The 27,160-nt window shown below is 39.0% G+C and overlaps 1 protein-coding gene across 2 annotated transcripts; it reads left to right on the forward strand.

Annotated features, from left to right (window-relative positions):
- The first annotated feature begins 329 nt into the window (after window positions 1-329).
- Window positions 330-25,879, forward strand: RAB14 (RAB14, member RAS oncogene family). Of its 2 annotated transcripts, XM_082630259.1 has the most exons (9): window positions 330-606; window positions 3,065-3,159; window positions 10,169-10,227; window positions 11,344-11,397; window positions 12,903-13,080; window positions 18,429-18,495; window positions 22,115-22,202; window positions 22,555-22,585; window positions 23,580-25,879. In XM_082630259.1, the coding sequence occupies exons 3-9, from the start codon at window positions 10,176-10,178 to the stop codon at window positions 23,755-23,757; spliced, it is 648 nt and encodes a 215-aa protein (XP_082486385.1). In that variant the 5' UTR covers window positions 330-606; window positions 3,065-3,159; window positions 10,169-10,175; the 3' UTR covers window positions 23,758-25,879. The 2 variants fall into 2 exon arrangements, with proteins under 2 accessions (XP_082486385.1, XP_082486384.1); XM_082630258.1 differs by lacking the exon at window positions 3,065-3,159.
- The last annotated feature ends 1,281 nt before the right edge of the window (window positions 25,880-27,160 follow it).

A 27,160-nucleotide genomic window follows, 5' to 3' on the forward strand; every position in this document is an offset into this window, starting at 1 on the left:
GTAAGCCTCCAGTAAGTGGTAGCTGCTAGCATTAAAAATAGTAAAAAGTCCCCATAGTTACAACCCTAGCGCTGCAGGACCCAGACGTACCTCAGCGTCCTACCGACACCTGCGCAGTAACTTCCCACAGGAGGCGAGGACGCGCAACTGCGCTTGCGCATAAGCGCTTTCCTCCGCCCCTTCGGGCGCGAGGACCAGAGGGGCGGGTTCGGCGGCGTTGCGACGAGTCCAGAGGGGAGGACTGAGGAAGGGGCGTGGCCAGCAGGCCGGGCCACGGCCACACTCTTCCGGGCTTCTCCAGCTGCGTGCGCATCCTCCTCCCCCCTTCTTTTGTGGTCCGGCCCATTGCGAGGGTGACAGGAAACCCTGTGCAGGGAGCGCCGCCATCTTGGACGTGCCCGAGGAAGACCCTGAGGGAGCCGCAGGAGCGTCGCCGCTGCCACCGCTACTGCCGCCAGTGCGTCTGCAGCTTCTCGGCCTGCCCGCTGCTTGCCGGCGCCTCGGCCGACCGCCCCCGCCCCCCTCCTGCTGCGCCCGCCCTCCTCTTCCTCGTCCTGACGCCCCCCTCACTCCCGGAAAGCTGCCCAGCCACCAGCAACCCCTCAGGTAACCCAGGCCTTCCGCAGTGTCCGGGGGGCCGGGGCCTCCTCGCCGGGCTCTCCCCGGGCCGGGGGTGGGGACGACGGCGGGCCCGGGGCGCGGGCGAGGGGCGTCGCAGGGTGGGCCGTGTCAGGCCGCGGCGAGCCCGGAGTCGGCGGTGGGCGCCGCGGCGGCCTGACAGGAGTCCATGCGGGGGCGAGGGTGTCCCCACGCGGTGCCCGCCGAAGCTCCGGTCCTCCCCGCCCAGTCGAGGGCTCCGGGGCGCGGCGTGGGCAAGGGTGTGTTCGGCCTCGCCTTCTCCGCCTCCTCAGCCGGCCTGGGCCGACTCGCACCTCCCGCGGGCCCCGTCTCCTTGTCGCGGCTCTCGGCGGCCGCCGACCTCCCCCGCCGGGTTTGTCCACGCGGGCCGCGCCGCTCTGCAGCTCACGAGCCCCGGACGTGGCGTTCCCCGGCCCATAGGCCGCGTCCGGCCCCGAGCACAAAACGCAGCAGCCCGCAGCCCCGCCGGCCTCTTGGACCGTCTCCGGCGTCCTTGTCGGTGTGGGTAGGCTCTCTTGGACTCGGGCTGGGCAGGGGTCTGGGCGTCCGAGGTTCTGGTTTGGGTGAAGCCCTGTAAGGTCTGTGACCTTACAGATCACAGATCTCTAAGACTCTAAGATCCTCTAAGACCCCGATGTTAGCTAGCATCTAGAAATAACGAAGACAAAAAGTTTTGGCCTTTCTAGAATTTAAGAAAAGAAGGCGGAAGAAGCGTGTTCCGGTGGTTTGCACTTCACCGTGTGCGAAACACGGATTTAGGTGTCTTCCCGCAGGTTTATCTTGCTTCACGGGGCCCTGGGGGGTAAGTAGAGTTTCTCCATTTCCCAAGTGAGGAAACTGAGGCTTGAAGGTGTGATGTGGCTGGTTAATGATGGTACAGGCAAACTCAGGTTAGGCCAGGGTTACAGACAGGACCATTTAAAGTGTAGCTACAGCTTAATTCCTTTTTTGCTATGTTTGCATTTGGGTAACAACAGCTGATTACTCCTTTAGAACCCAGAGTCCGTCGTGTCGGCCACTACACTGCCAGTCCTCATTTTCACCACCCCAGAGGAGAGATAGCAAGATTTCCATTTTATATTTGAAGGAGAAACTGGGGTTCGCAGAGAGCAAATGCGTTCCTGGTGGTCCCACAGCAAGTGTCAGAGTCCAGATTTGGACTCTTGCAAAGTTTACCGCTCGGTTCCATTACTGTCACAACTGCCTTTTACTTAGGGGTGGTTATTGAGGACAAATCTGACCTTGCAATAACCCAGCTCCCACTCGCCCACCCCCCAAGACTTCCCCAAACGTTTCTTCAGATTTCTGCTTACACCCATTTACTTGGTCATGCTTTTGAGACATGTAATGGTTAGGAGTTTGGAGGGTTCCCACGCCCGTACTGCCACTTCCTAGTTAAGTGACCTTAAGTTACTTCTCGGACTAAGTGTCCTTATCTGTTCACGGGATAACTGCACCTACAATTTAGAGTTGTTGTGAAGATTAAATGGGGCTTAAAACCCTTAGCACATTGCTTGGAATATGGTAAGTGCCCCGTTGTCTCTAACAGTGCCAGGCACGTAGTGGGTGTTTAATATTTGTTGATTGCGAGGAGCATGGCTTTAGAGAGCTGTAGAGTTAGACCTGGGCCTTAATCTTAGCTTTCCCTTTAGTAGTATATGACCATGGGTATATCTCCTCTCTGAGCTGGTTTCCTTATCTGTAAAATGAGTTAGTTTTTAGAATTAGAGATTGCTTATAAAGTAGCTGGCATATAATAGGCACTCAGTAAATGGCAGTTGTTGTAAAGAAGTAAAACCTTTAGATATTAATAACCTAAAAAATTCCTTGGAATTAAAGCTACATTTTAAAAATTTTGTTTTTTATATTTCATGTTACACTTTATAGTTGTTGCATACTTCAGCTATGCAACAGAATGTGGAGTGTTTTTACAACTGATTATTATCAGTGTTAAACACCTTTGCATAATCTCAGTAAGATATTGTACAATTAGAGGAAACTTTGGGTTAAAGCAAATAAGATATTTTAAAACTAGGGCTATTGAGAGATGTTTCATTGTTTTAAAAAAGCATGAAACATTTTTATGTGATTAAAAATGCTGGGCATGCCGGGAGTCAGCAGTGTACATATAGAGGTATCAAAGATACTATTATTTTAAGAAACTATTTTTTCTAGACAATTTTAAACATATACAAAGTAGAGTAGTATATTGAGCCTTCATATACCCATCAGCCAGTGTCATCAGTGATCAGTCTCCTTTCATCTATATACAACTGTACCTCTCCACCAAATTACTTTTTGTTGTTGTTGTTTTTTGTTGTTGTTTTGATTTTTATTGGGGTATAGTTGATTTAGTGTTGTGTTAGTTTCCTCTGTACAGTGAAGTGAATCATTTATACATATACATATATCCACTCTTTTTTAGATTCTTTTCCATCTACCAAATTATTTTGAAGGAAGTCTCAGACATCATTTCATCAGTAAATTTTTCACTTATTGCTAATCCTTTTAACTCCAACGGTAAGTGCAGGGTTTTAGTTTTGTTTTGTTTTCCTCCTAAGTACTTTCCTTCTGTGGACAGAGGTACAATAGTAAAGTACTTTATTTCCTATTCACAGCATGCTGTCATAATTAGGTGGAAAATTTTGTCTTTCTCGTGATACAAGAGAAATCTGGTTTTTTCTTATCACATTATTAATTTATATAAAAGTGTGACTTTAAATATCTTGTCAAAAGTGAGGTGATTTTTAAACTGCGTCTCAGAAATGAGCGGGTTATTTTCAGAGGTTGCATTAGTGTTGAGGAAAGGAAATTGAGCATACATTTTGATTAGATTAGTTTAGTAGATTAACTCCCAAAGTTTTGTGTCCACTTAACTGACAAGTCAAGTAGCATTCCACTTTAGTGGGCTTGTAAGCCCACCAAAATGCTTCTCTTCTTGAGTTCCGTGAAGGGAGGGGGACCCCTTTATTTCATTACTGTATTGTAATGTATTTCATTACTGTATTGTATAATTTCATTACTGTATTGTCAAAGCCTAGCATAAGGCTTTGTGCCTAGTAGATAATTTAAAAATTTTTTTATATTGGAATCACAAACGCAGTTTATCCTGGCTCAGGTGCTTTTAACAGTGTTTTTCATGTAAAAAAAAAACCACTTAATTTTAACAATAAGGATAAGAATTTAAATCACCGGGAATATTTTTATTCAGGGGGTTGCTTTTTTCCTGTGTTGTCTTGAATCAGTTACGTAAAAATTACACAGTAACATCTTATGTTCTAAGAGTGGAATAAAATAGCTGTGTAACAGTTGTGAAAGGATTAGTCAGACAAGTGCATAAGTTAACACAGCAAGCAGTCAAACCATAAGAAAATGAAAATATACCCTCCATTATTGGGGTGTTTTCTGTTTGTGTGTTGGGTTTTTTTTTTTTTTTGTCTGCACCCCGGGGCTTGTGGGATCTTAGTACCCCAACTAGGGATTGAATCTGGGCTCTCGGCTGTGAAAGCACAGAGTCCCCACCACTAGACTGCCAGGGAATTCTCCTGTTTTTTGTTTTTTTTTTTTTTTTGCGGTACGCGGACCTCTCACTGTTGTGGCCTCTCCTGTTGCGGAGCACAGGCTCCGGACGCGCAGGTTCAGCGGCCATGGCTCACGGGCCCAGCCGCTCCGCGGCATGTGGGATCTTCCCGGACCGGGGCACGAACCCGTGTCCCCTGCATCGGCAGGCGGACTCTCAACCACTGTGCCACCAGGGAAGCCCTCCTGTTTGTTTTTTGAGTCTAATCACGAGTCACTTCATATGATGTTCCCCATATTATTGGTAAATGTGGAAGTAATGTTGGAAGTATTATGACTGGGATTTTTTGTTTGTTCTTGTTTTGTATTAGAATTATATATAAAAATGCTTAAAAAATATTTGTCTTTTTTTCTCTACTTTTAATATTTTAGAATATTACTAATGAATATAGTACATACTTATAGTGTCCTCACAGGGATATATAAAGAAAGTTAATAATATTCCTTTTTTCTCTCTCAATCTGTGTATTAATTTTTCACAGCTTGGTGTATATCCTTCCATAGTATATGCATATAGGATTGAGTGTGTATGTGTTTAAAAATGGGATATGCTATCATAAAACTCTGCAGCATGCTCTTTTTCACTTAAAATCATGGATATATTTCCAGGTTAATACTTATATCTAAATGGTTTTTAAACTAGATTTATATTATTTCATAGTACAGATGTACTTTAGTCATTTCCCTGTTGACACGTGTGTAGATTGTTTCCAGTTTTTTGCTGTAAAAATGCTGCATTAAATGCACTTGCACCTGTAAATTATGGACTGATGCTTTTGTTTCTGTAGACTACTTTTTTAAAAATAAATTTATTTATTTATTTATTTATATTTTTGGCTGTGTTGGGTCTTCGTTGCTGTGCGCGGGCTTTCTCTGGTTGCGGTGAGCGGGGGCTACTCTTTGCTGCAGTGCGCAGGCTTCTCATTGTCGTGGCTTCTCTTGTGGAGCACGGACTCTAGGCGAGCAAGCTTCAGTAGCTGTGGCATGTGGGCTCAGTAGCTGTGGCTTGCAGGCTCTAGAGCTCATGCTCAGTAGTTGTGGCGTATGGGCTTAGTTGCTCCGCGGCATGTGGGATCTTCCCGGGCCAGGGCTCGAACCCATGTCCCTTGCGTTGGCAGGCAGATTCTTAACCACTGCACCAACAGGGAAGCCCTGTAGACTACTTCTAAGTGGGTTTCTTGGCCAAAGGGTAATTTGGGTTGTTTTTTTTTTTTTTGCGGTACGCGGGCCTCTCACCGTTGTGGCCTCTCCCGCTGCGGGGCACAGGCTCCGGACGCGCAGGTTCAGCGGCCATAGCTTACAGGCCCAGCCGCTCCACGGCACGCGGGATCCTCCCGGACTGGGGCACGAACCCGTGTCCCCAGCATCGGCAGGCGGACTCCCAACCACTGCACCACCAGGGAAGCCCGGGTTGTTTTTTAAATATTAAAATATACTGATTACTTCCCCAAAGTATTGTGACACTTCAGATTCCCACAAGCAGAGTATATGAAAGTACCTACCTTCACATCTGTATCTGCACATTTCAAAATTAGTCATTTATATGTATAGTTTTATTTGGAAAGGTGTCTGATGCCGTATATGGAGACTATGTGATACTGTTTTGGCCCAGCAATGATTAGTGTTTAATGTGCATTTAGTAACCATTTACATCTATATGTATTGGCCTGGAAATAGATCCATGATATTGTTAAGTGAAAAAAGCACGCTGCAGAGTTTCATTCAATAGCATACCCCATTTTAAATATATTTCTCACCTTAACAGTGGTATATGTTTCATGTTCACGAGATGAGGTTGAGAAATCCTTTGTTACAGCATCATTAGGCAGTTAGTATTTAAATGGGGCCACAGAATAATAGTAGTGTTTAATATGCGTTTGGTAAACATTCTTCTCGACAACCAGGAAGTTTAGGACTAAATTTTACATGGACTGATAGTAAAACTATTACCTGAACTTTGAGTATTAATTAACCTCCATCTTTCTCTGATTTTGATTTTTTGCTTTTATTTTATCAACCTACGTATATATGTTTTTAATGAGCTACTTTAGATAGAGAAAATCATGTTCTTTGGAGTCAGGTTTGGGTTCAGGTTCCAGCTCTGCTATTTGCTAACTTTGTAAACCAACCAAATCAGTGAATTTCCCCAAACCTCAATTCCTTCAGTTTTTCCGTGGACATAATGGTAATGACTCTGCAGAGTTGTAGACATGAGTAAGAATTATACAAGACAATATAGGGAAAAGTAGTGCACATCCTCACATGGTTTACTCTCAACAAATGTTAGTTCCCTTCAGAAACTTCTTTGTAAGTAGATATAATATGAATCGTTGTTACTAGTATTATCACTTATCCATATCTGCAAATCCTGATCATAGTGCATCCTCTGAATGTAGTTATTTAATAACGCCTATTCACAATATTAAGTTAGAACCAAGTGAGTGAACTGAGAAAGATTTGTGTCCCAAAGTACCGCTGTAGGGTTTTATGGTGCATCTCAGCTGTGGAGGAGGCCAGATAATATAGTGATTAAGAGAGGGTTTTCTGCAGTCAGAACAGTTGTAGGTTCAGTATAGACTTGACCACTTAGCTCTGTGACGTGAGCATATTACTTACCTGTTGAGTCTTACCTGTGAAATGAGGATAATAGTCACCATTTTATATAAAGGTAGTAGTGAGGATTAAATGAAATAGCATGTAAAGTATTCAGCACATTGCCTGGCATATGTTAAGTGCCCAATAAATGGTGACTATAACAATTGTGTTTGTTACTAGTTTACAAATTGTTCATCACATATTTAATGACTTGTCTGCTTCTTGTCTTTAAGAAAAAGGTGTTAAAGGAGATCTTATTTATATGTGAATTTTATTCAAATGATTTTTGTAAAACATGTAAGAAGGTGCATTTTAATCACACCAATCACACATCTGCTGTGCACAAATTACAGAATATTACCAAGATTTAAAAATTAGTGGATATTGTAGTGTTGAGTGGACTCATGTTTTCAGAGTGTTTGAACTCAACCAACATTTCTTGCTCTCCCAATACCACATTTTTTTTTTCACTTTTTGAGTTCTCAAAGTAAGTAAAGCAGAAGCACACTTAAGTAATAGGGGAAAAACTTTTTTCTCCCTTCCAAAAGCTAGTTAAAAATATATTCCTCACCTTAACATTGGTATGTTTCATGTTCAAGAAATGAGATTGAGAAATCCTTAGTTAAAGCAGTATTAAGCATAATTAATAGTTAAAAGGTGCCACTTGAACATGATTCTACTGCAAATACGTAGTTTTGAGTGAACGCTGTCAATAAACTATGGGAGTCTATTTAAACCTAACTAGTATCTTACCTTAGAATAATAAAAAGAGGACTTGTTGTGTTAGTGGCTACAGTGCTAGATATTTTTGCTTTCCTATCTACGGAAATTAGTAAGTTTGAGTAGTTCTCCTTTAACTCTGCTTTTAGGATTTTTATTGTAATTTTTAAGAAACTTGACCAGAAAATTGTGTAGTGAGGTGGAGACAGGGTGCTGGTATTCAGTTTGAAACAGGGATCATTCTCTTCTATTTGGAAATAGTTTATAATAATTAATGCTTGGAAATTTTAAAAAAATTCAAAATTAGTCATCTCAGTAGATATTTAATTAATTAATGCTTGTGTGATAATTAGCAATACACAAATTAGTACAACTAGAATTGGTTTATAATTTCATGATTAGCCTTTAGAGCATTTCAAGTAGAAACTGGGATTGTTAGAGGCCACAGTTTTAGCATAAAACGAAGGGAAGCAAAGTACAGCTACAATGTTCAGTTAGAAGAGAGAAAAGAAATAGGAAAATCAGAAGAGGGAGAGCTTGAGAGTAACAGTAATTTAAAGGTGACTAATTACCTTCCCCCAAGTTTGAATAGGGAAAAAGAAGTTAAAAGAGGAGTTAAAAATGAATTAGATGAGGGGCTTCCCTGGTGGTGCAGTGGTTGAGAGTCCGCCTGCCAATGCAGGGGACACGGGTTCGTGCCCCGGTCGGGGAAGATCCCACATGCCGTGGAGTGGCTGGGCCCGTGAGCCATGGCTGCTGAGCCTGCGTGTCCGGAGCCTGTGCTCTGCAACTGGAGAGGCCAGAACAGTGAGAGGCCCCTGTACCGCAAAAAAAAAAAAAAAAAAAAGAATTAGTTGAGAAGAACCTGAGAGAAATGCAGCCCAAGAAGAAATTAATAACCTTTAAATATCATTTTTATTGTGAGAGATTTTTTTTTTCCTTGTGTTTAGGATCTGGTTCAGAGATGTAGTAGATAATACAGACCAGTTTGAGCCTCAGGACCAAGTTCATTATTTCTGGAAAAAGGGAATGAAATTAGTATGACGTTCAGAATCAGAGTTACTTTAACTAGAAACTCTTTCCTGAAAGAACTGGTTAAGGGAGTTTTCTGTGATGTGACTGATTATAAGTGTGTTACATCATGTCCCACTTTTGTTGAATGTAGTTCATACAGCTAAGTGGGAAGACTATACTGTGTGAAATGATTATCTAATAATTTACTGTAATTGACAACTTCCTCTTCCCTGGTAACAATAATTCACTTATTCTAAATATGTACTTTTTCTACAGGTTAAATTTTATTAGTTACTTAGAAATTTTATTTGAAATATGACATACAGTAAGGTGTTAATTTCAGTAAATGAGTTTCCCCAATCATAATAAGTGAATGGCTTGTGTATGCGACAGTTGGCCAAAACAGTAAAATCGAGATTAAAAAAATACTGGAAATAAACTTTTTTAAAAATAGGGTTAAACCTTCATATTTATGAAGAATTTTTATCTTAAGCTGAAAATTGCTTTTTGGCTACACCGTGTGGCTTGTGGGATCTTAGTTCCCCAACCAGGGATCGAATCCCGACCCTTGGCAGTGAAAGCGTGCAGTCCTAACCACTGGACCACCAGAGAATTCCCTGAAAACTGCTTTGAGAATAAATTTTTTTCTTTCACTTTTATTGGGGAATAAAATTTATTGTAAGTTATTACCAGCATTAGAATTCACCTCTTATTTCTCTAGCACCTAGCACAGTGTCTGACACATTCAAGGCGTTTGTTTGAATAAATTGGAGAGTTTTTTTTAAGTTATTAAAAGTAGAAGATAAATTAGAATTCTTTAGGTTAAGTCTTCTCTGAGGGTAAGAAATGGGCTGTGATCTTTAAGAATACCTTCTAATAAACAAACTTCCAAATTTTACAACCACAATATGCCATTATTTCTCTTAGCTCCTAGAATAATATATAGCAGGCATTTGGTATATTGTTAATCTTCAAATCCTATATTAGGTTGAGCTATATGAAATTGTCAATAATTGACTTTTTTTAAAAAACCTATAAGAACAACAGTTTCATTTGGTTCTAATTCTGACATTTATTTGGTTTAGAAATAATATGATTACTCTTTCTTTGGATGCTATGCTAATTGATAATTTCAGGTAGAGTAAAAAGGTTATTTTGTGTTTATAAGTTGGTGGTTAGTTTTTATAACATTCTATTGTAAAATCAAAGAGTTCCAAACAAATAGGTCATCAGTATTCACTTGATCAGTTAACAGGGATGGAGACCTTAATAGGGGAGGAGGACTGTTTATAATGATGATACTATTTAACTTAAATTTATGAAGATTTTCTTGTTTGAAATTTTTCAGAGTAGCATTTCTTATTGGGTATTTCCTAAAGTGGAATATTGGAATTGTTTTTATATATGTTCTTATATTTCTGGGGATAATACATGAGAACGTTAAAGCGTGTTCATCTAAGTGAATTTGATCATTTTGGAAAATGCAGTTTTGCTCTGATACTGTAACCAACATTTTGTTTATAATCACTGTGCTTTATTTTATATATCTGTAAAGGATACACAGCTTGGGTGACTTGTGTATACTTTTTTTCTGAAGTAACACAGTTTTCTTTGTTTTTAGTGCCACAATGGCAACTGCACCATACAACTACTCTTACATCTTTAAATATATTATTATTGGTAAGTTTATTTAACTTATACTCTTGTTCTCCAAAGAAGGTTAAAATGCAAAATATTTATATGCTAATACTTAATGTAGTACTCCAGAAGAAGTGAAGGATTTTCTTTCTCACTGCAAAATTAAAGCTCCTTTGATAAGGTTTATTTTTGTACCAATGATGTACCTTTTGCTTTGTGACCCTGGGTACTTCTGTAGTACAAAGCTGGGTACCTTTGAAGTGATGTTGGTTTTTCTTGAGGGCTACCTGAAAGTTTGTTAATACTGGGAATGAGACTAACTTCGTAGGAGTGCTGATACATTCCAGAAATAACATGAAAGCTCTCAGAGCCCCCTGGATTCCAACAGTTGATAAAGATTCAGAGTAATTGTGTAAGATACATAAAATATAATGGTGGTTTTTCTCGTAATAAGTTTTGAGATTCAGCTCAAATTAAGACAATGCTGTTTATCCAGATACAGTTTTAAGAACACAGTTGAAAGTATACATAGTATTCTGTTAATTCATATTAGAACAGTTTGGTTTAATGTTGAGCTTATGTGACTGTATTGTAATGCTTCCTTCATCAAAGGTTAAATTGCTGTTAGTACAGTTAGAGATGATATCTCTTCTGTTACGATTTTCATGTGATGTACATTCTTTTGTGGAATTCTACAAGAAATACGAGATAAGATGGGATCTAGTGAATCAACCTTCCCAAACTTATTATTTCTACTTGTTATATGCTGCCCTTTTGGTCACTCCTAGGAGTTTCTGGCTTTTTTGCATGGGTTAAGGGAAAAAAACAAAAAAAGTTGAAATAGTTCAAAGTAAAAAATACTATGTTTCTCTGTTAAAAAGCTTTTGCCAGCTGGTGTCTATTTATTAACATAATTCATAACCAGATTCTGTCACTGGTGAAGGCTGGGAATAGTCAATTTATATATCACAGTGAAAACTGACCTTTAGGATCTTTTGAACTCATTATAAATTATGGAAATAAAACTTTTTTAAGTGCCCCAGAAGTTTGTGATGTGATATGATAAAAGGGGTATAGCAATCATTGAAGAGTATAAAATTATAAAGAGTTATAAAATTGAGAAATAAAATTACCACTTGAAACTTTTTTTTTAAACAGGGGACATGGGAGTAGGAAAATCTTGCTTGCTTCATCAATTTACAGAAAAAAAGTGTAAGTTCAATATGTAAGATAAAACATTAGTAAATTCTTTATTGTCACTTTCCTACCTTTTAAAAAGTGTCATTTTCAGTGTACTCTGTGCAATTAAATATAACCTTTCCCTATATATGCACTTTTGTCTTTAGGAAGTGATTTTCTTTTTAATAGGTGCAGACAAAATGAAATATACCTGTATGTATAGAGTGTTGACTTTTTATGCCATAAATAACTTGATTGACTTGTTTAGATTTTTTTGATGATATAAACTGAAATTTTAAAAATGTATACTATAAAAAATAAAAAAATATTACAGTGTCAAATTTAAGTAATCTTTTTCTTGTTCTCTGACTTTCCATTATAGAAATTATCTTATTGGGGGAAATTTGTTCATACATCATTTGCTAATAACTAAATAATAATAGATTGGAAATATTTAAGATGGAATTCTTTCTACATTCATGACTGGTTAAGATTCAAAGTGTACTTACTACTCTGTCTTGGGTGGTAGAGGGAGGGGGCATTTTATTTTATGTAACCGATAGGCTAAATATAGTTGAAATTGTTTCCAGTAGTTGAAATCATTTCTATGGCATTTTTTGGCTTAATGTAACATTTTATGAAGTGTCCAGCAGTCTGTGTGTACTGTAGAAGAGAATAATAGTGGGTTTAGGTTTTCAGTGGCCTAATTATAAGGAAAAGACTAATAAAATTGTTCTGTTGGATTAGACGTATATAACTTGACAATATATAATTATAAATATATATTAAACATGGTGACTTTCTGTGAGATATTGATAACATTTTACAAGATAAATATTTGTTTGACCAAAAACTAGAGTCCTAAAACCATTGATTGATTTGTTGTATGTAAGAATTGTCAGAAGGCTAAATAGTATAATGTTGGTATTATGAAGAGTTTATTAAAATCTTTATTTTTCATTAGCAGATTCTTTTTGTCCAAAGGTCAGCAAACAGTAACCTGTGGGCCAAATCCAGTCACTGGCTGTTTTTAGAAATAAAGTTTTATTGGAATGCAACCATGCCCATTTTTTACGTATTGTCTATGGCTGCTCTTGTGCTTCAGCAGAATGCAGTCCTTGTGACAGAGATTTTTTGGCCTACAGAATTTAAAATACTTATTTGGTTCTTTTTTTTTTGGCCGCACAGTGCGGCATGCGGGATCTTCCCTGGCATGTAGGATCTTCTCCAACCAGGGATCGAACCCTCACCCCCTGCAGTGGAAGGACGGAGTCTTAACCAGTGGAATTTCCAGGGAAGTCTTATTATTTGGTTCTTTACAGAAGTTTGCTGACCCTTGTTCCAATCACATCTCTGTGACTCCTTACTTCTGGGTTTTTGCTAATTTTTTTTTTTTTTTTTTTAGTGCAAGCTTTAGTCTGTTTATAGCCTACAAGCATTAATAAGTCATTTGATTTACTAGTGGATTATTTTCCCACTGGTCTTAATTTGAAGATTTCTGCAAGTTGGAATGTTCTGTTTCTTTTCCTCCCTAACAGTTATGGCTGACTGTCCTCATACAATTGGTGTTGAATTTGGTACAAGAATAATTGAAGTTAGTGGCCAAAAAATCAAACTGCAGATTTGGGATACAGCAGGACAGGAGAGGTTTAGGGCTGTCACACGAAGCTACTACAGAGGAGCTGCGGGAGCACTTATGGTGTATGATATCACTAGGTAAGAGATTAATAATTTTCAACCTTCATACTTGAAAAAAGAAATCTATTTTAGGCAGTGCGGTTTCTTTTTTTATCGATTTAGGCGTTCTATAGTTTGTAATTGCGTGTCTGTAAATGAGCTTATTTGGGTTTTATGGATTTTTCTCTAAATTGCCATGTGTAACACTTGATATAACATGTTGATTTCCCTTTCTGAAAGTGAGTATGACTGAAGAAAAACTTCAGGAGATGCTGGTGGAGCGAGTGAAAGAATACTGTTTTGAAAAGCAGTATCAGTTGAATTATTTGAGGTGAAATAATATTTTACACCACATATTTTCACTTCAGTAGAAAGCAAGCAGATCTTGAGGAGTTACTCTATTCAGCCTCTAGTTATTTATTTTTGGCTGCATTGGGTCTTCGTTGCTGCGCACGGGCTTTCTCTAGTTGCCGTGACCAGGGGCTACTCTTTGTTGCGGTGCGCGGGCTTCTCATTGCAGAGGCTTATCTTCTTGTGGAGCACGGGCTCTAGGGGTGCGGGCTTCAGTAGTTGTGGCTTGCAGGCTCAGTAGTTGTGGCGCATGGGCTTAGTTGCTCTGCGGCATGTGGGTCTTCCCGGACCAGGGATCGAATCTGTGTCCCCTGCATTGGCAGGTGGGTTCTTAACCACTGCGCCACCAGGGAAGTCCCCACACCTTTTCAAAATAAGGTCAAGCAAGGAATTAAGTAGTTTTGCTAACCCACCATGGTAGATTATAAAAAGTTCTCATACTTGCATCTGAAGTATTTTATTGTTTATTTACTTAAATTCTTTTTTGTCCTAAAATGGATTGAAGTAGCTCATGATACTTCATTTAGCAAGATTAAATTTATTTCAACTCTGTTTCTGGAAACTCAAAGCAATTGATACAAACTAACAAAACTGGATCCTGAATGTTTGACTTTGGAATACTATGCCACTTCATTAAACTCTGTGCCGTTTATCTACTATAAGCTAGAAAATGAACTGGATCACCTTTAATGTTAATGCAAAGTGCCAGTCTAAATTAGTGTGACTCTTGTCTTACTTTTTGGGGGGGGGTAGGAATTGGTGAGTGGGACCAAGTGATAGACTTTCAAGTTATTTCCTTTTGGGAAATGCTTTACACTGTTTCCTCTTGAAGAGTCACATTAGCATATTATAGGACCTTGAGAAGTTCTGTAGTAAAGGAACTCTTTAAGTTTGTTTAATTTGGTGTTTTCTAAGGTTATTTTATTGAGGAACACCCTTTGGAAAATGCTGCCTTAGAATAAAAATAGTGGATGATTATAATTATAGTGCTTGAAGTTTTACTAAATTCTAGAATTGGGTGGTCTCAGGGCAAAACAGAGTGAAACAGCCTTAATGCTCTTCACTGGAGCCAGACAATTGGTAAATAGTTTTGTGGGAAGACTGTTAAAGAACCTGTCCATCTGTACAGACATCCTTTTATGAGAGATACATTCCTGAAGACTTTGCATAATTGAAAACTGCATTCATTATTTTATTTTAAAAAATTTTATTTATTTATTTATTTTTTTTTTGGCTGCGTTGGGTCTTCATTGCTGCACGTGGGCTTTCTCTCGTTGCGGCGAGCGGGGGCTAGTCTTCATTGCGGTGTGCAGGCTTCTCTTCGTGGTGGCTTCTCTTTTTGCAGAGCATGGGCTCTAGGCACATGGGCTTCAGTAGTTGTAGTGCACGGGGGATCTTCCTGGACCAGGGCTCGAACCTGTGTCCCCTGTGTTGGCAGGAGGATTCTTAACCACTGTGCCACCAGGGAAGCCCTGCATTCATTATTAATAAAATATAAATACTGTGATGTGTGCTTAAGTTTATCTATCTATAGTGTTGTAGTTTGTTTTGCTTTCTCTGTGTGTGCTTTTTTAATTCCAGCCTATTGAGATACAGTCAACATAGAAGATTGTATAAGTTTAAGATCATTTGATACGTGTATATATCTTGCTTTTAAGCATAGTAACTACTTTTGAGAAAATTTGTGTCTATTCAAGTCATCAAAAGTACTTTGCTAGAAGCAGCCCAAATGCCCATCATCTGACAAATGGATAAACAAGTGTGGTATATCCATATAGTGGAATATAATTCAGCCATTAAAAGGAAGGAAACATTGATACATACTATAAAGGGGTGAACCTAGAAAACATTTTACTAAGTGAAAGAAGCCAGACACATACAGTCACATGTTGTATGATTCCATTTATATGAAATACCTGGAATGGGCCAATTTATAAAGACAGAAAGTGGATTGCCAGGGGATGAGGAGTAAGTGCTAAGGGGTATAGAGTTTCTTTTTAGGAGTGATGAAATGTTATAGAATTAGAGTGATGATCATGCCACAAATTTATGAATATATTAAAAACCACTATATTGTATACTTTAACAGGATGAGCTTTGTGATATTCGTTATATCCCAATAAAACTGTTACTGAGGGCTTCCCTGGTGGCGCAGTGGTTGAGAGTCCGCCTGCCGATGCAGGGGACACGGGTTCGTGCCCCGATCCCGGAAGATCCCACATGCCGCGGAGCGGCTGGGCCCGCGAGCCATGGCCGCGGAGCCTGTGTGTCCGGAGCCTGTGCTCCGCAACGGGAGAGGCCACAGCGGTGAGAGGCCCGCGTAACGCAAAAAAAAAAAAAAAAAAAAAAAAAAAAAAAAACTGTTACTGAAAAAAAACAGTACTTCAGGTTTTAGATGGGTACTTTTTCTTGTTAAAGTGATACTTCATAGCAACATTGATGTGGCAGCTATGACACTGATTTTTTCCCCTTTTTTCCTATTATTAATCATTGACATCTTGCAAACTTAAAATTCTCTGCTTTAACACTTTTTAAATTTTTTATTTATTTATTTTTGGCTGCGTTGGGTATTTGTTGCTGCACGTGGGCTTTCTCTAGTTGCGGTGAGTGGGGGCTACTCTTCGTTGCAGTGTGCGGGCATCTCATTGCGGTGGCTTCTCTTGTTGTAGAGCACGGGCTCCAGGTGCGTGAGCTTCAGTAGTTGCAGCATATGGGCTCAGTAGTTGTGGCTCATGGGCTCTAGAGCACAGGCCCAGTAGTTGTGGCGCACGGGCTTAGTTGCTCCGCGGCATGTGGGATCTTCCCAGACCAGGGCTCGAACCTGTGTCCCCTGAATTGGCAGGCACATTCTTAACCACTGCGCCACCAGGCAAGCCCATTAGCATTAACTCTTCATTGTCACAGGGTACTTGCCTAAATTGACATCCTAGTTTATCATGGTCGTTTATTTGGCTATATCAATTGTTTGCTATATCATATCTAACATCACACCAAATTTAGGGAATCTTTTAGCACCTTTTTTTTTTTTTTAGCAGTAGTAACACCAGTTAATGCGTATTTGGGTCAATATATAGAGAGATATTATATCTATAGATTTGAAAGTATGTTGGTGAATTTTAAATTAGTATGAGACAGTTACCAAAAGCATTAGCAGAAGTTATGTACATGTAAGTGATTCAGTTTACGTGATCTTGATACTGCTTACAAAGGATGTGTAGATTTTTCTGTTTACCAAAGTGTTGGCAGTTTGTAATCCACTCTTGCCGCCAGCTTTGACATTTAAAACTTGATCTAACTCAGTATAAGTATCTTTGGACTTGTGTTGTATACGGTTTTGTGCACAAAGCAAGATAGATGTGTCGGGTAAAAGCAAGGTATGCTAGTACTACAAGTATTAAAGAGGGATAAGGCTTGTGCTTTTTAAAAAAAAAAAGTATTCATTTATTTTAGGCTGCATTGCGTGTTCGTTGCTGCACACGGGCTTTTTCTAGTTGGGGCAAGCAGGGGCTACTCTTCGTTGTGGCGCGCAGGCTTCTCATTGCAGTGGCTTCTCTTGTTGTGGAGCACAGGCTCTAGGCGCGTGGGCTTCAGTAGTTGTGGCACGTGGGCTCAGTAGTTGTGGCCCACGGGCTTAGTTGCTCTGCGGCATGTGGGATCTTCCCGGACCAGGGCTCTAACCCGGTGTCCCCTGCATTGGCAGGCAGAGTCTTAAAACCACTGCGCCACCAGGGAAGTCCCAAGGCTTGTGCTTTTTAAGAATTATATTTGACCATTGTTTGCTTAGAAAATTTTAAAGCATTGGGAAAAAAGTTTTTATGTGACTTTTTTTTTGACATTTAGGTGGTGATTTGTGTATAATGTAATATAGCACAGAAAAAAGAGTCTGAGTAAGGAATTCTTTCCACTTCTCACTGGGAAAGGATTAAGGGTTTCGAATATCAGATTTTATATGAGCACTGGCAGCTGGAGATCATGGAATATATTCACAAGGCTGAACTCGAAACACTTCAAGGACACAGTGTGTGTACAGGGTTCTACGCGCAGCTCTGAAATCATTAAAATCTTTATGGGCTTCTGTTTCCTCACCTGATAAATGAGTAAGATAGATTAATGTTCTGTGAGTCTGTAGAAGTCAGAAATATTTTTAACCTACAAATTTTTTAAAATTTGGACCTTTTTGGTAAAGTCTAACTAATAGTAATAGTATATACTCTGTATATTGTTGTAAATTATTTGGATTTGTTTATTATCTTAGATCCTACCTGGCTAGTGCGAAGGAGCCTATAAGTTTTTAAACTCTTGGATTAGAGAAAATGGAGAAATAAGGCAGTCTGAATCCCCAAATGATTTAGCTGCTGGTAAATAAGAGTACAGAGTTAGGATAAACTCACTGTCTGATATACCTGGGGATTTCAGTTTCGAGTCAAATGTATTAAATGTCTTTTTTTTTTTTTTTTTTTGCTGTACGTGGGCCTCTCACTGCTGTGGCCTCTCCTGTTGCGGAGCACAGGCTCCGGACGCGCAGGCCTAGAGGCCATGGCTCATGGGCCCAGCCGCTCCACGGCATGTGGGATCTTCCCGGACCGGGGCACGAACCCGGGTCCCCTGCATCGGCAGGCGGACTGTCAACCACTGCGCCACCAGGGAAGCCCTTAAATGTCTTTTTAAAGCCAATTTTTAAAACTCTGAGTTTAGAATTGTTTTCCATCAGTTTTTTAAAGTTATTCCTTGCTTGCTTATTGGTCTGTTTATGGATGTTCTTTTAAATGTAAAAAATTTACTCCTGATGTGTAAGTAATTAGCAAAGTTGCTGGCTATCGAGTTATTTATTTAAAAATAATAGGTTTTTCTAGATTTTTGAAAAGTATATGTTTGCATTCCACAGTTGTACTTTAGTGTAACAATCTAGTCAAATCAAAAATACTTCTTTAGGATCTGTTGATTAAAGTGTATATTTAAAATATTTGTTGAAGTTTCTTTTTTTCTGTTGAAATGGCATCTGTGGCAGTCACAAATGTAAACTTTAATTTTTGCAGAAGAAGTACATATAATCACTTAAGCAGCTGGTTGACAGATGCAAGGAATCTCACCAATCCAAATACTGTAAGTTAAATGACATCTATTATACAGAAAACTTAAGATCTAAGTTGACCCAGAAAGGAAAGCCATTTGCTAAGTGGGCTTTTTTTGTATTTGGGTACTAAGAATGAGAGAATCTTTATTCTGAAATTAATTGAGGAAAAAACGTTCTTTTCAAATATGGATTATGCCAGGTTTTGTGTCTTATACTTGGTGTTTGTTCATGTTTGTGGTTAAAAAAAATGAAAGTTACGAGTTGGGTGGTGATCTCATGTCAGGTGGAGACTCTGAAATCTGAAACTATCACTTTAATCTGCATTAGTTTCATAAAATGTTACCATTGGAGGAAACTAGGCAAAATGTACTAGGGAATCTCTGTATTTCTTACAACTGCATGTAAGTCTCAGTAAAATTTCAATTAAAAATGAGTTCTGCATGCGTTAAAAAATTAGCCAGTCTGAGAAGATACTTATTTATTGAGATATTCATGCCACCATGCCAGACTCTGCAATATACAAAAATGACTGTGGGTCCTTAGCCCATAAAGGGTTATAGTCTAGCAGGGAGATTACCTGTGGGTATACAGATAATTATACTGAAAAGCAGAGTGGAATATGGGTTAGAAATAGAGTTACTTGGTGGTGGTGGTGAGGACCCAGTATGAGCAGTGCCATCTGGAGAAACCAGCTTTACAGAGGAGGTGTTGTTTGAGCTGGGACTTGAGGGGTAAAAAGGTTTCAGTAGATTCTGTTGAGGGTATTCCAGGAACAAGTGAGGAAAAGCACAGATCTGTGACTGACTCTGAGCTTTTTGAGAGTAAGGCCTGTGTCTCACTTAGCTTTGTACCCCAGCACCTGGCAGTGCCCTGGTTTAGTAAATATGTAATCAGTGGTAAGATTGGCTTTCGTCAGGGAACAGCAATTTAATTATATTGATAGTCAGTTAACATGGTTTGCCTATTATGCCAGGGACTGTGTCTGGAACTTTCCATTATCACATTAAACCCTCTGTAGGTATACATAAAAATCTATAGATGAATGTTCATCAGCAGCTTTATTTGCAATAACCAAAAACTGGAAGCAACCTAGATGGCCATCAACACGTAAATGGTGAAACAATCTGGTACGTCCATACTATGGAATACTCCCCAGCCATACAAAGGAATGAACTGTAGATAAATGCAGCACATTAGATAGATTTTGGGCATTGTGCTGAATGAAAAAGTCAGTCCCAAAAGATGACATACTGTATGATTCCATTTATATAAGACATTCTCAAAAAGATAAAATTATTGAGATGGAGAACAGATTCGTGGTTGTCAGGGGTTAGCGATGGGGGTGAAAGGTGTTAGTGTGAGTTGACTATAAAGAGGGCAGCACAGAGCAGTTTCTTTGAAGTGATGGAACAGTTCTGTATCCTGATGGTGATGACACAAATCTATACCTGCAATAAAATTGCATAGAACTATACACACTCCAGAACCTGTAAAACTGGTGAAATCTGAGTAAGGACTCTAGATTGTACCAATGTCAGTTTTCCTCATTTTGAGAGTGTACAGTAAGTATGTAAGATGCTACTATTGGGGAAGCTTGGTGAAGGGTATATAGGACCCCTCTACTCTTCTGTAAGCTTTTGTGGTTCTATAGTTATGTTCAGGTATTGGTAAAATATTAAAAACAGCAAGAAAACAACTTATTGTACAGGGTCCTTAGAGGAGTGTAATAAAAAAATTAGCCGTGTCCTTCCTGCCTCATTTATGCCTCTTAAAATCTTACCGGATCTTTAGAAAAAAGAAAATCTCTTAAGGTCCAGTGCAAATGTTACGTTTTCTGTAACGTTGCCTTTGATTTGTGTGGAAGTTAAATACTTTCTCATTTTGTTGGTGGTATATTTTGTACCTCTGTCTTGTTAGCATGCCACTTTATGCCTCCCCTTTCATGATGATGGGAAGCATTTTGGAAATTCTTCTTTTTTTTTTTTGTGGTACACGGGCCTCTCACTGTTGTGGCCTCTCCCGTTGTGGAGCACAGGCTCCGGATGCGCAGGCTCAGTGGCCATGGCTCACGGGCCCAGCTGCTCCGCGGCATGTGGGATCCTCCCGGACCGGGGCATGAACTCGTGTCCCCTGCATCGGCAGGCGGACTCTGAACCACTGCGCCACCAGGGAAGCCCTGGGAATTCTTAAGGAGTGGAGAGCAGGCAGTGTTTCCATTAAGCAAACATTTCTTGCTTTGAGCACCTGTGTCGTAATGGCCCTGTACTACTAAGCCATCGTGACTTGACCAACTTTGATATTTTTTGAAAAATTGATTTCCTTTTTTAAGTGTTATTGCCTTATTCTTTAGAAGACTAGTGGACTATATATGAAAACTTCTTTCTCTCCTCAGTGGGCACTTGTCCACACTGATTGAAGAATGCTCACTTGCTGAAGGTTTACATTCGGGTCAAAATGATTATACTTCATGGACAGCATTTTTTGAAAGTAGGTCAGCCAGGGCCTGAAATTTCACATGAAAAAGAGTTAATGGTGGAAATCCCTTTTAGTTGAAACCGTCCATTTCTAAAGTATCTGTATCTGGATTACCACATCTTTTTTGAAGGGGAAAAGCAGGGGGATGGGGGGAGTTGCCAGTTGGTGTCAAAAAATACATAGGAAGAGACAGTTTATCCCCCGGCTCATTCCAGTAAAGGCCGAAGCCCTGTTTCCCAAGGCTGCACGTGTTTTTCTTAGAGCTTTTCAGAGCAGCCTTTAACTTCAGCCTAACTTCACTGGTATAAATGGCTCCAGAGTTGGTACAGGTGTGTAATATTTTGCCTTGAATTTGAACCCACTGCATATACGTCCTCCCACCCCCACTGTCCTCTATCATGGATACACAGTCATTTGTTTGTTATCAGTTGCTACAAACTTAGTCCAGCCTAGGGATAGTGTAGGGGAGGACAGTTTTTGATGGTCACAGTTTGGATTTTCTACCTGACTTCTAATGTCCACCTACCACTACTCACTGAGTGACCTTTGACAAGTCCTTATTTGAGTATTCCTTACTTGTAGCCTGAGAAGTTGAACTAGTAGTTGTAAAGTTTTCTGAGGGTCCCAGGTGAAAATATGATGAAAGCCACAAACCTTCTCTTCCAGGGAATGTCCTTGTTTACAGCATTTTGTGCTTAATTTCAGTATATTCACAGATACCCTGGAGCTTGTCCATGGACCCTTAGTAGTCTTACTCAGATAAATCATAATCTTTGGCCTAGACCAGATGTGTTTCAGGCACACACAAACAAAACACGACTGTTTTGTTTTTAAATGGCTTGAGAGCTGAGACTGGTTTTTACATGTTTATAGGGTTGTTTAAAAAGAAAAAAGTCAAAAAAGAAGTATATGCAAAGTGACCAGAAACCTGAAATATATACTTTTTGCCCTTCGCAGAGTTTGTCAACTCCTGGCCTAGGTCATTGCTGACATCCCTCTTCATACTAATACCTTCATGATTCTGTAGTTCTGTCTGATGGATAATTGCTAGTATTTCGTTTCCTTTTTAGACCCACTTGTTTTTTCTTCAAGATTTTTAGATTTCAGAATTTTCATGTGTGATTTAAATGGTTTCTTTCGTTTTAAGATGTCTTTCTTTTGGTCACAAACTAGGTAATAATTCTCATAGGAAATAAAGCAGATTTGGAGGCACAGAGAGATGTTACATATGAAGAAGCCAAACAGTTTGCTGAAGAAAATGGTGGGTTTCTTTTAAGATTTTTAATGGCTTTTTTGGGTCACACATGGGAGAATTTCTAGGGGTAGGTGGGATTTTGACAATGCAGATTATTTGACAGTTTTTTAAAAATACAAACTGCTCAAATCTAAGAATGAGGAAATAACAAAATGTGTTTGAAATATTTGAGGGCAGTAGAGTTATTTAATGACAAATGTAAAGATTCCCTCCATCTCAAACTCATATAGCCTTTAATAAAATACTATAGAAGGAGTACTGAAAGCTGTTGGGAAACTTTTATTCAGATGTTACTGAAGAGAGTGTCCTTGTGAAAGTTAATTCGAAATATCCTTCATAGTCTGAATTTTATTTTTAGGCTTATTGTTCCTTGAAGCAAGTGCAAAAACGTAAGTATGGCTAAAATTAGTAGATGATTTTAAATTACATTCAAATTTCTCAAAGTAGAACCATACATTAAAAAATGTATAATGTATATACATGTAATGTATAATATATAAATGTGTAATGCTTATGGCAGGGAAAACAGTCAGCAGACATCCCTTTGCTTCCTGTTTCACATTTCAAAATAATGTTTTTTGTTATTTTCCCTAAAATATTATACCTTGCGTATACCCGTTGGTAAGCCAGGTTAATAAATGAAATTGTGTTAACATTTCAGAAGTGTTTGACTTTTACAACCAAGGTTGAATTTGGCATCTTGGACTCAAGGTTGGTCAACCTGTTGATTTAATGCTTCTTCTTATAGTAAAAAGCATGACTTAAGGAAATATTCAATGTCTAAGAATAATCAGAAGCATAATTAACATTTTCTAATTGTTATTCCATGTTCATTATTGAACCCCAGCACTGCTGCCATAGTTCTTCATTTATTAAGCCAAAAATTCCTTGCAGTGGTGAAAAGTGAGCCCCTTTTTGTTTAGCCTCATCTGTACTGTTAGTCCTAAGGGAGATGAACTCAAGTGTGAACATGGCTAAGCATGATAAGAACAGTACAGTTCATGCTTGGCTAATCAGACCATACAAATCCTGGAATACTGTTCTGCATATGTTTGGAGATAACTTCATTTCTGTTTGGAATACCCACTATAATGGCCTGTCTTAATTATTGTTATATATTAATATATAGCATTTTAATGATTAGAGCACATAGTTTCACATAGGATTTGTAGAAAGAGCTGTATTGTTTATATGCTTTCCACAGGAAATATTTTCCCATGTTGTTCTCTTAGCTCAGTCTTCTGGTAGTCCCTTATTAGATGATAGTGGCTGAGTCGAAGACATCATGCCAGTTGATTAAAGGTTAGCAAAAGGTCAGTGTATCATGTCCTATCTGTTGTAGAAAGCTGTGGTTCGCCAATAAAGTTGTCAATTGCCTCTTAGGGGAGAGAACGTAGAAGATGCTTTCCTTGAGGCTGCCAAGAAAATCTATCAGAACATTCAGGATGGAAGCTTGGATCTGAATGCTGCCGAGTCTGGCGTACAACACAAACCTTCAGCCCCACAGGGAGGCCGGCTAACCAGTGAACCCCAACCCCAGAGAGAAGGCTGTGGCTGCTAGTGACCTCTTTGCCGTGGCTCTCATTTGACCTTTCACCTCTGTCTGTTGGAAGCAGTACTTTTTACTTGCTGCCTCATTGTCTTCTGTACATCTTACTGGGTTTAATTAAAAAGAAAAAACAACTCTGTTGTAAAAACAGTTTAACACAATACTAAACTGCTAAACAACTAGATGTAATCAGGTTATCAAAGGCAAGTAGAGTAATAAATCTCTTCTGCATGGTAAATCTAGACTTTTTTCCCCCCTTGATTGTCCTCGTGATAGGTATGTCACCAATACATGATTTAAACTGAGCACTGATGCTGGACTTGAGTTTTACCCCTCCCTCTTTTTGGCAAGGCTTTGTCTCATTGTACGGTTTAATTTGATGATATCTTAAGCCTTTCTTCCCATTTTTAACTGTTCAGGTATGTCTGTTATAACCCATAAGTTTATTGCTGTGAAGTGACTTCTGATGATAGAGAAGGGGTCCTTTAAAGCCTTTTGTTTTTGTTGGATAAATTCCCTGTTGTGTGGGTGGCATTTTTCTTGAGGCGGTTTGCTTCTGTCTTAGCCTTGCACAGGGAAAATATCCATTTATCTTTTCTCTTGTGCGTAATTAATAGCTTTATCCTTTTTTTTTTACACCATTTTATCTTTTTCTCTTTAGCAGAAAGTAAATATGTATAAAATTTGAAGGAACCGAACTAACAATACATTCTGTGTATATTATTTTAATGAAGAAAATAAATTGATTACTGGCATTGGAACAGTATAAAATACCAGTTTGTACAGTATGACCTATATGTGACTATGTTACTCCCTTCCATTTCACATAAAGAAATAGACACAACTGCAGTTCACAGGATATACTGGCTCCACCCTTTGGTGCTGGCAGTTTGGGGACATGACGCTGGAAGGAGCTCCTGGCGTGAGAGGATTAACACTAGTAGATTCTGTTCCATCTTTGCACTGTGGCTTACCTGCTGATTTTCTTAACTGTTCTTGTGCAATCAATAATGTGCTAACCTGCTTTTCTCTTTTTGTAAACGTTTTGCATTACAGGCTGCATTTCTTGCCTTACTATATAGAAAAAGAAAAAAGGCTGGGTTTATTATTGCACATTTTAAGCTTTTATACCTGTATCTTCTTGGAATGGTGAGATTCTGAACCAGACAGCCAGAACTGCAGGTCTGCTGTTAAGGGATTTTAAATTGTGCATTTTTAACACTACAGTGAAATAATCTAAGATATCCCCCGTGTTCTTAGTATGAGGGGCTATTTTATGTCATGTTGGCATAAACTGTTTTGTAAAAGGGAAAGTGTTTCTAACGGTGTTCCAATATTTGTGCTGATACAAAGTAAGTTATTACTTTGCACTAGGTGGTTTGGCCACTGACAGAATACTGTATTGCAAGGGAAACAATCTTTTATTTCTTTAGAAAGCAAACTTATGTTTTACCAAGCTCTTTACTTCTGTTGATTGATTTCTAATTGAGTTTATGGTTCAGGCTGGGAACTGAGAAGTTATTTGAAGTAGGATAGGTAAACCTCAGTATATTATATACAATGCACTCTCAGCTCAACTGTTGTGTTTAAAATACACATTTTAAATCCCTATTTACAGACACTAACGTCAAAAATACAGCTTTCTGGGTTGTAAACATGTGGTAGTACCAGAGTATTGTATAGTCAGTGTTAAATAAAAGCCAAAACTGGAATGTGCAGAAAATAGGATTTGGTTAATTTGTGGACTCACCTTTCTGTCTTTGTTTAACTTTTTAAAAAACAAGATACCTGAAGTAGATCAGTGTATTCTGTTAAAGACTTAACAGTGATCCATTTTGCTTACACTGTTGCATCACAAGGGACTTGCCCAGGGACCATGACCTGCTGGTGTGTGTATATATTTATAAAAACAAAACAAACAAACCACCCATTGGGATATAAGGTAGCAATCACAAACTAAAGACTGTGGCTTGTTTAGGTGCAGTGCCCTGATTTCCCAAAGTTAGTTACAGTGGGTCTTAATTGTTTTTGTGACAGGAGCTATTCAGACTGCTGTACTCTTCATTTGATGTAACAAAATGCTATTAATCTAAATATTTGTAAATAAAGTACCTGTACCTAGATTAAATTAAAATTGTTTGCATTATTTTCTGAATTATAACAGGATTTCATATTTTTTTCAGGCAAACAGTTATTTGGCATAAGTTGCCAGTTTTTATTTCAGAATTGTCCTTTTTGTTTAAAAAGAAAAGTCTACATAAGTAGCATATAAATCCACATCACCCAGTAATTGAGCTAGTCTTATCCTTGTGTTCAGATCACACCTGCAGTGTTTTTCAACCTTTTTCAGTGTGAGATCAGCACATTTGGTGGCTGAGTGTTCTCCCTTGACTGTACTTGGGGCCAAATTCTGTTATTTGCATGTGTAATCCCCTATAATAAACTTGGGTGCTCAAAAATAGAGAAGCAAATTGTCATATTGTAATATCTGTGTGCCAGACACTGGGCAAGTACACTTTGGAGAGAATGTGAAATTCTTTTAATTTTTAATCCATGGAGAGCTTACTACTTGTGTGGTCACCCGCTTTTCTGGGTTACTCGTTGCCCTTGCACCTATGAGGCCCTCCTGATTAGTAATTGGTGCTCAGTACTCTATGCGTTAGACATTCCAGTATGATGTTCAAGTATTTTTCATGGACAATAAAGTGTTTGATGCAGTAACTTTGATTTTTTTTTTTTTTTTTTTTGGCTGGGGCGGGGGGGTTGGTGGTGGTTTCATAATACTAGTTAGAGGTAGTAAAGTTTCTTTGGAAAGATGTCTTTTGGAACTGGGTGTTTATTCGGCTTTACACGTTAATTACCTCACCTCTAATTCCAGAAGACTACAGTTTTGGGAACTTTTTTGCCCACACATGTTTTAAGTGTTCTCTTTTCTTATAAATGTGTGGCTCAATTTACTCCCCTTAACAGAAGACCAAATGATTCCTGTTCATGTGGGAATATAGAGAGGGTTCATGTGGCAGTTTAGGAAGAAAATATCTTACCCTCATTCAGCACATGGACAGACCAGGAAACTGTCCTTGAAGGATTTCAGTATTTGTGGATAGGCCAGGATTTTAAGCATTTTGCTAAGACTTGTGAAAATGAAAGAATATAACTACCAAATCAGTTTTATTTTGGAAGTAGATGTTTTCTAGAACTTAATGTGTGTTAATAAATTTTATGCCATTTTCATTGTCTTTAATCGTATTTATCCCGTATCTTTTTTTTTTTCTTTTGGCTGTGCCATGTGGCATGAGGGATCTTAGTTCCCCCACCAGGGATCGAACCTGTGCGGCCCCCTGCAGTGGGGCGTGGAGTCTTAACCACTGGACCACCAGGGAAGTCCCTATCCCATATCTCCATATCTTAATGG

This window comes from Mesoplodon mirus (assembly GCF_964341445.2).
Source record: "Mesoplodon mirus genome assembly, chromosome: 1".
Classification (NCBI taxonomy): domain Eukaryota; kingdom Metazoa; phylum Chordata; class Mammalia; order Artiodactyla; family Ziphiidae; genus Mesoplodon; species Mesoplodon mirus.

Coding starts and splice junctions, on each gene's coding strand:
- RAB14 (XM_082630259.1), top strand. CDS start 10,176: ATGGCAACTGCACCATACAACTACTCTTACATCTTTAAATATATTATT. Junction 18,496..22,114: donor ATCTCACCAATCCAAATACT/GTAAGTTAAATG, acceptor GTCACAAACTAG/GTAATAATTCTCATAGGAAA. Junction 22,203..22,554: donor ACAGTTTGCTGAAGAAAATG/GTGGGTTTCTTT, acceptor TTTTATTTTTAG/GCTTATTGTTCCTTGAAGCA.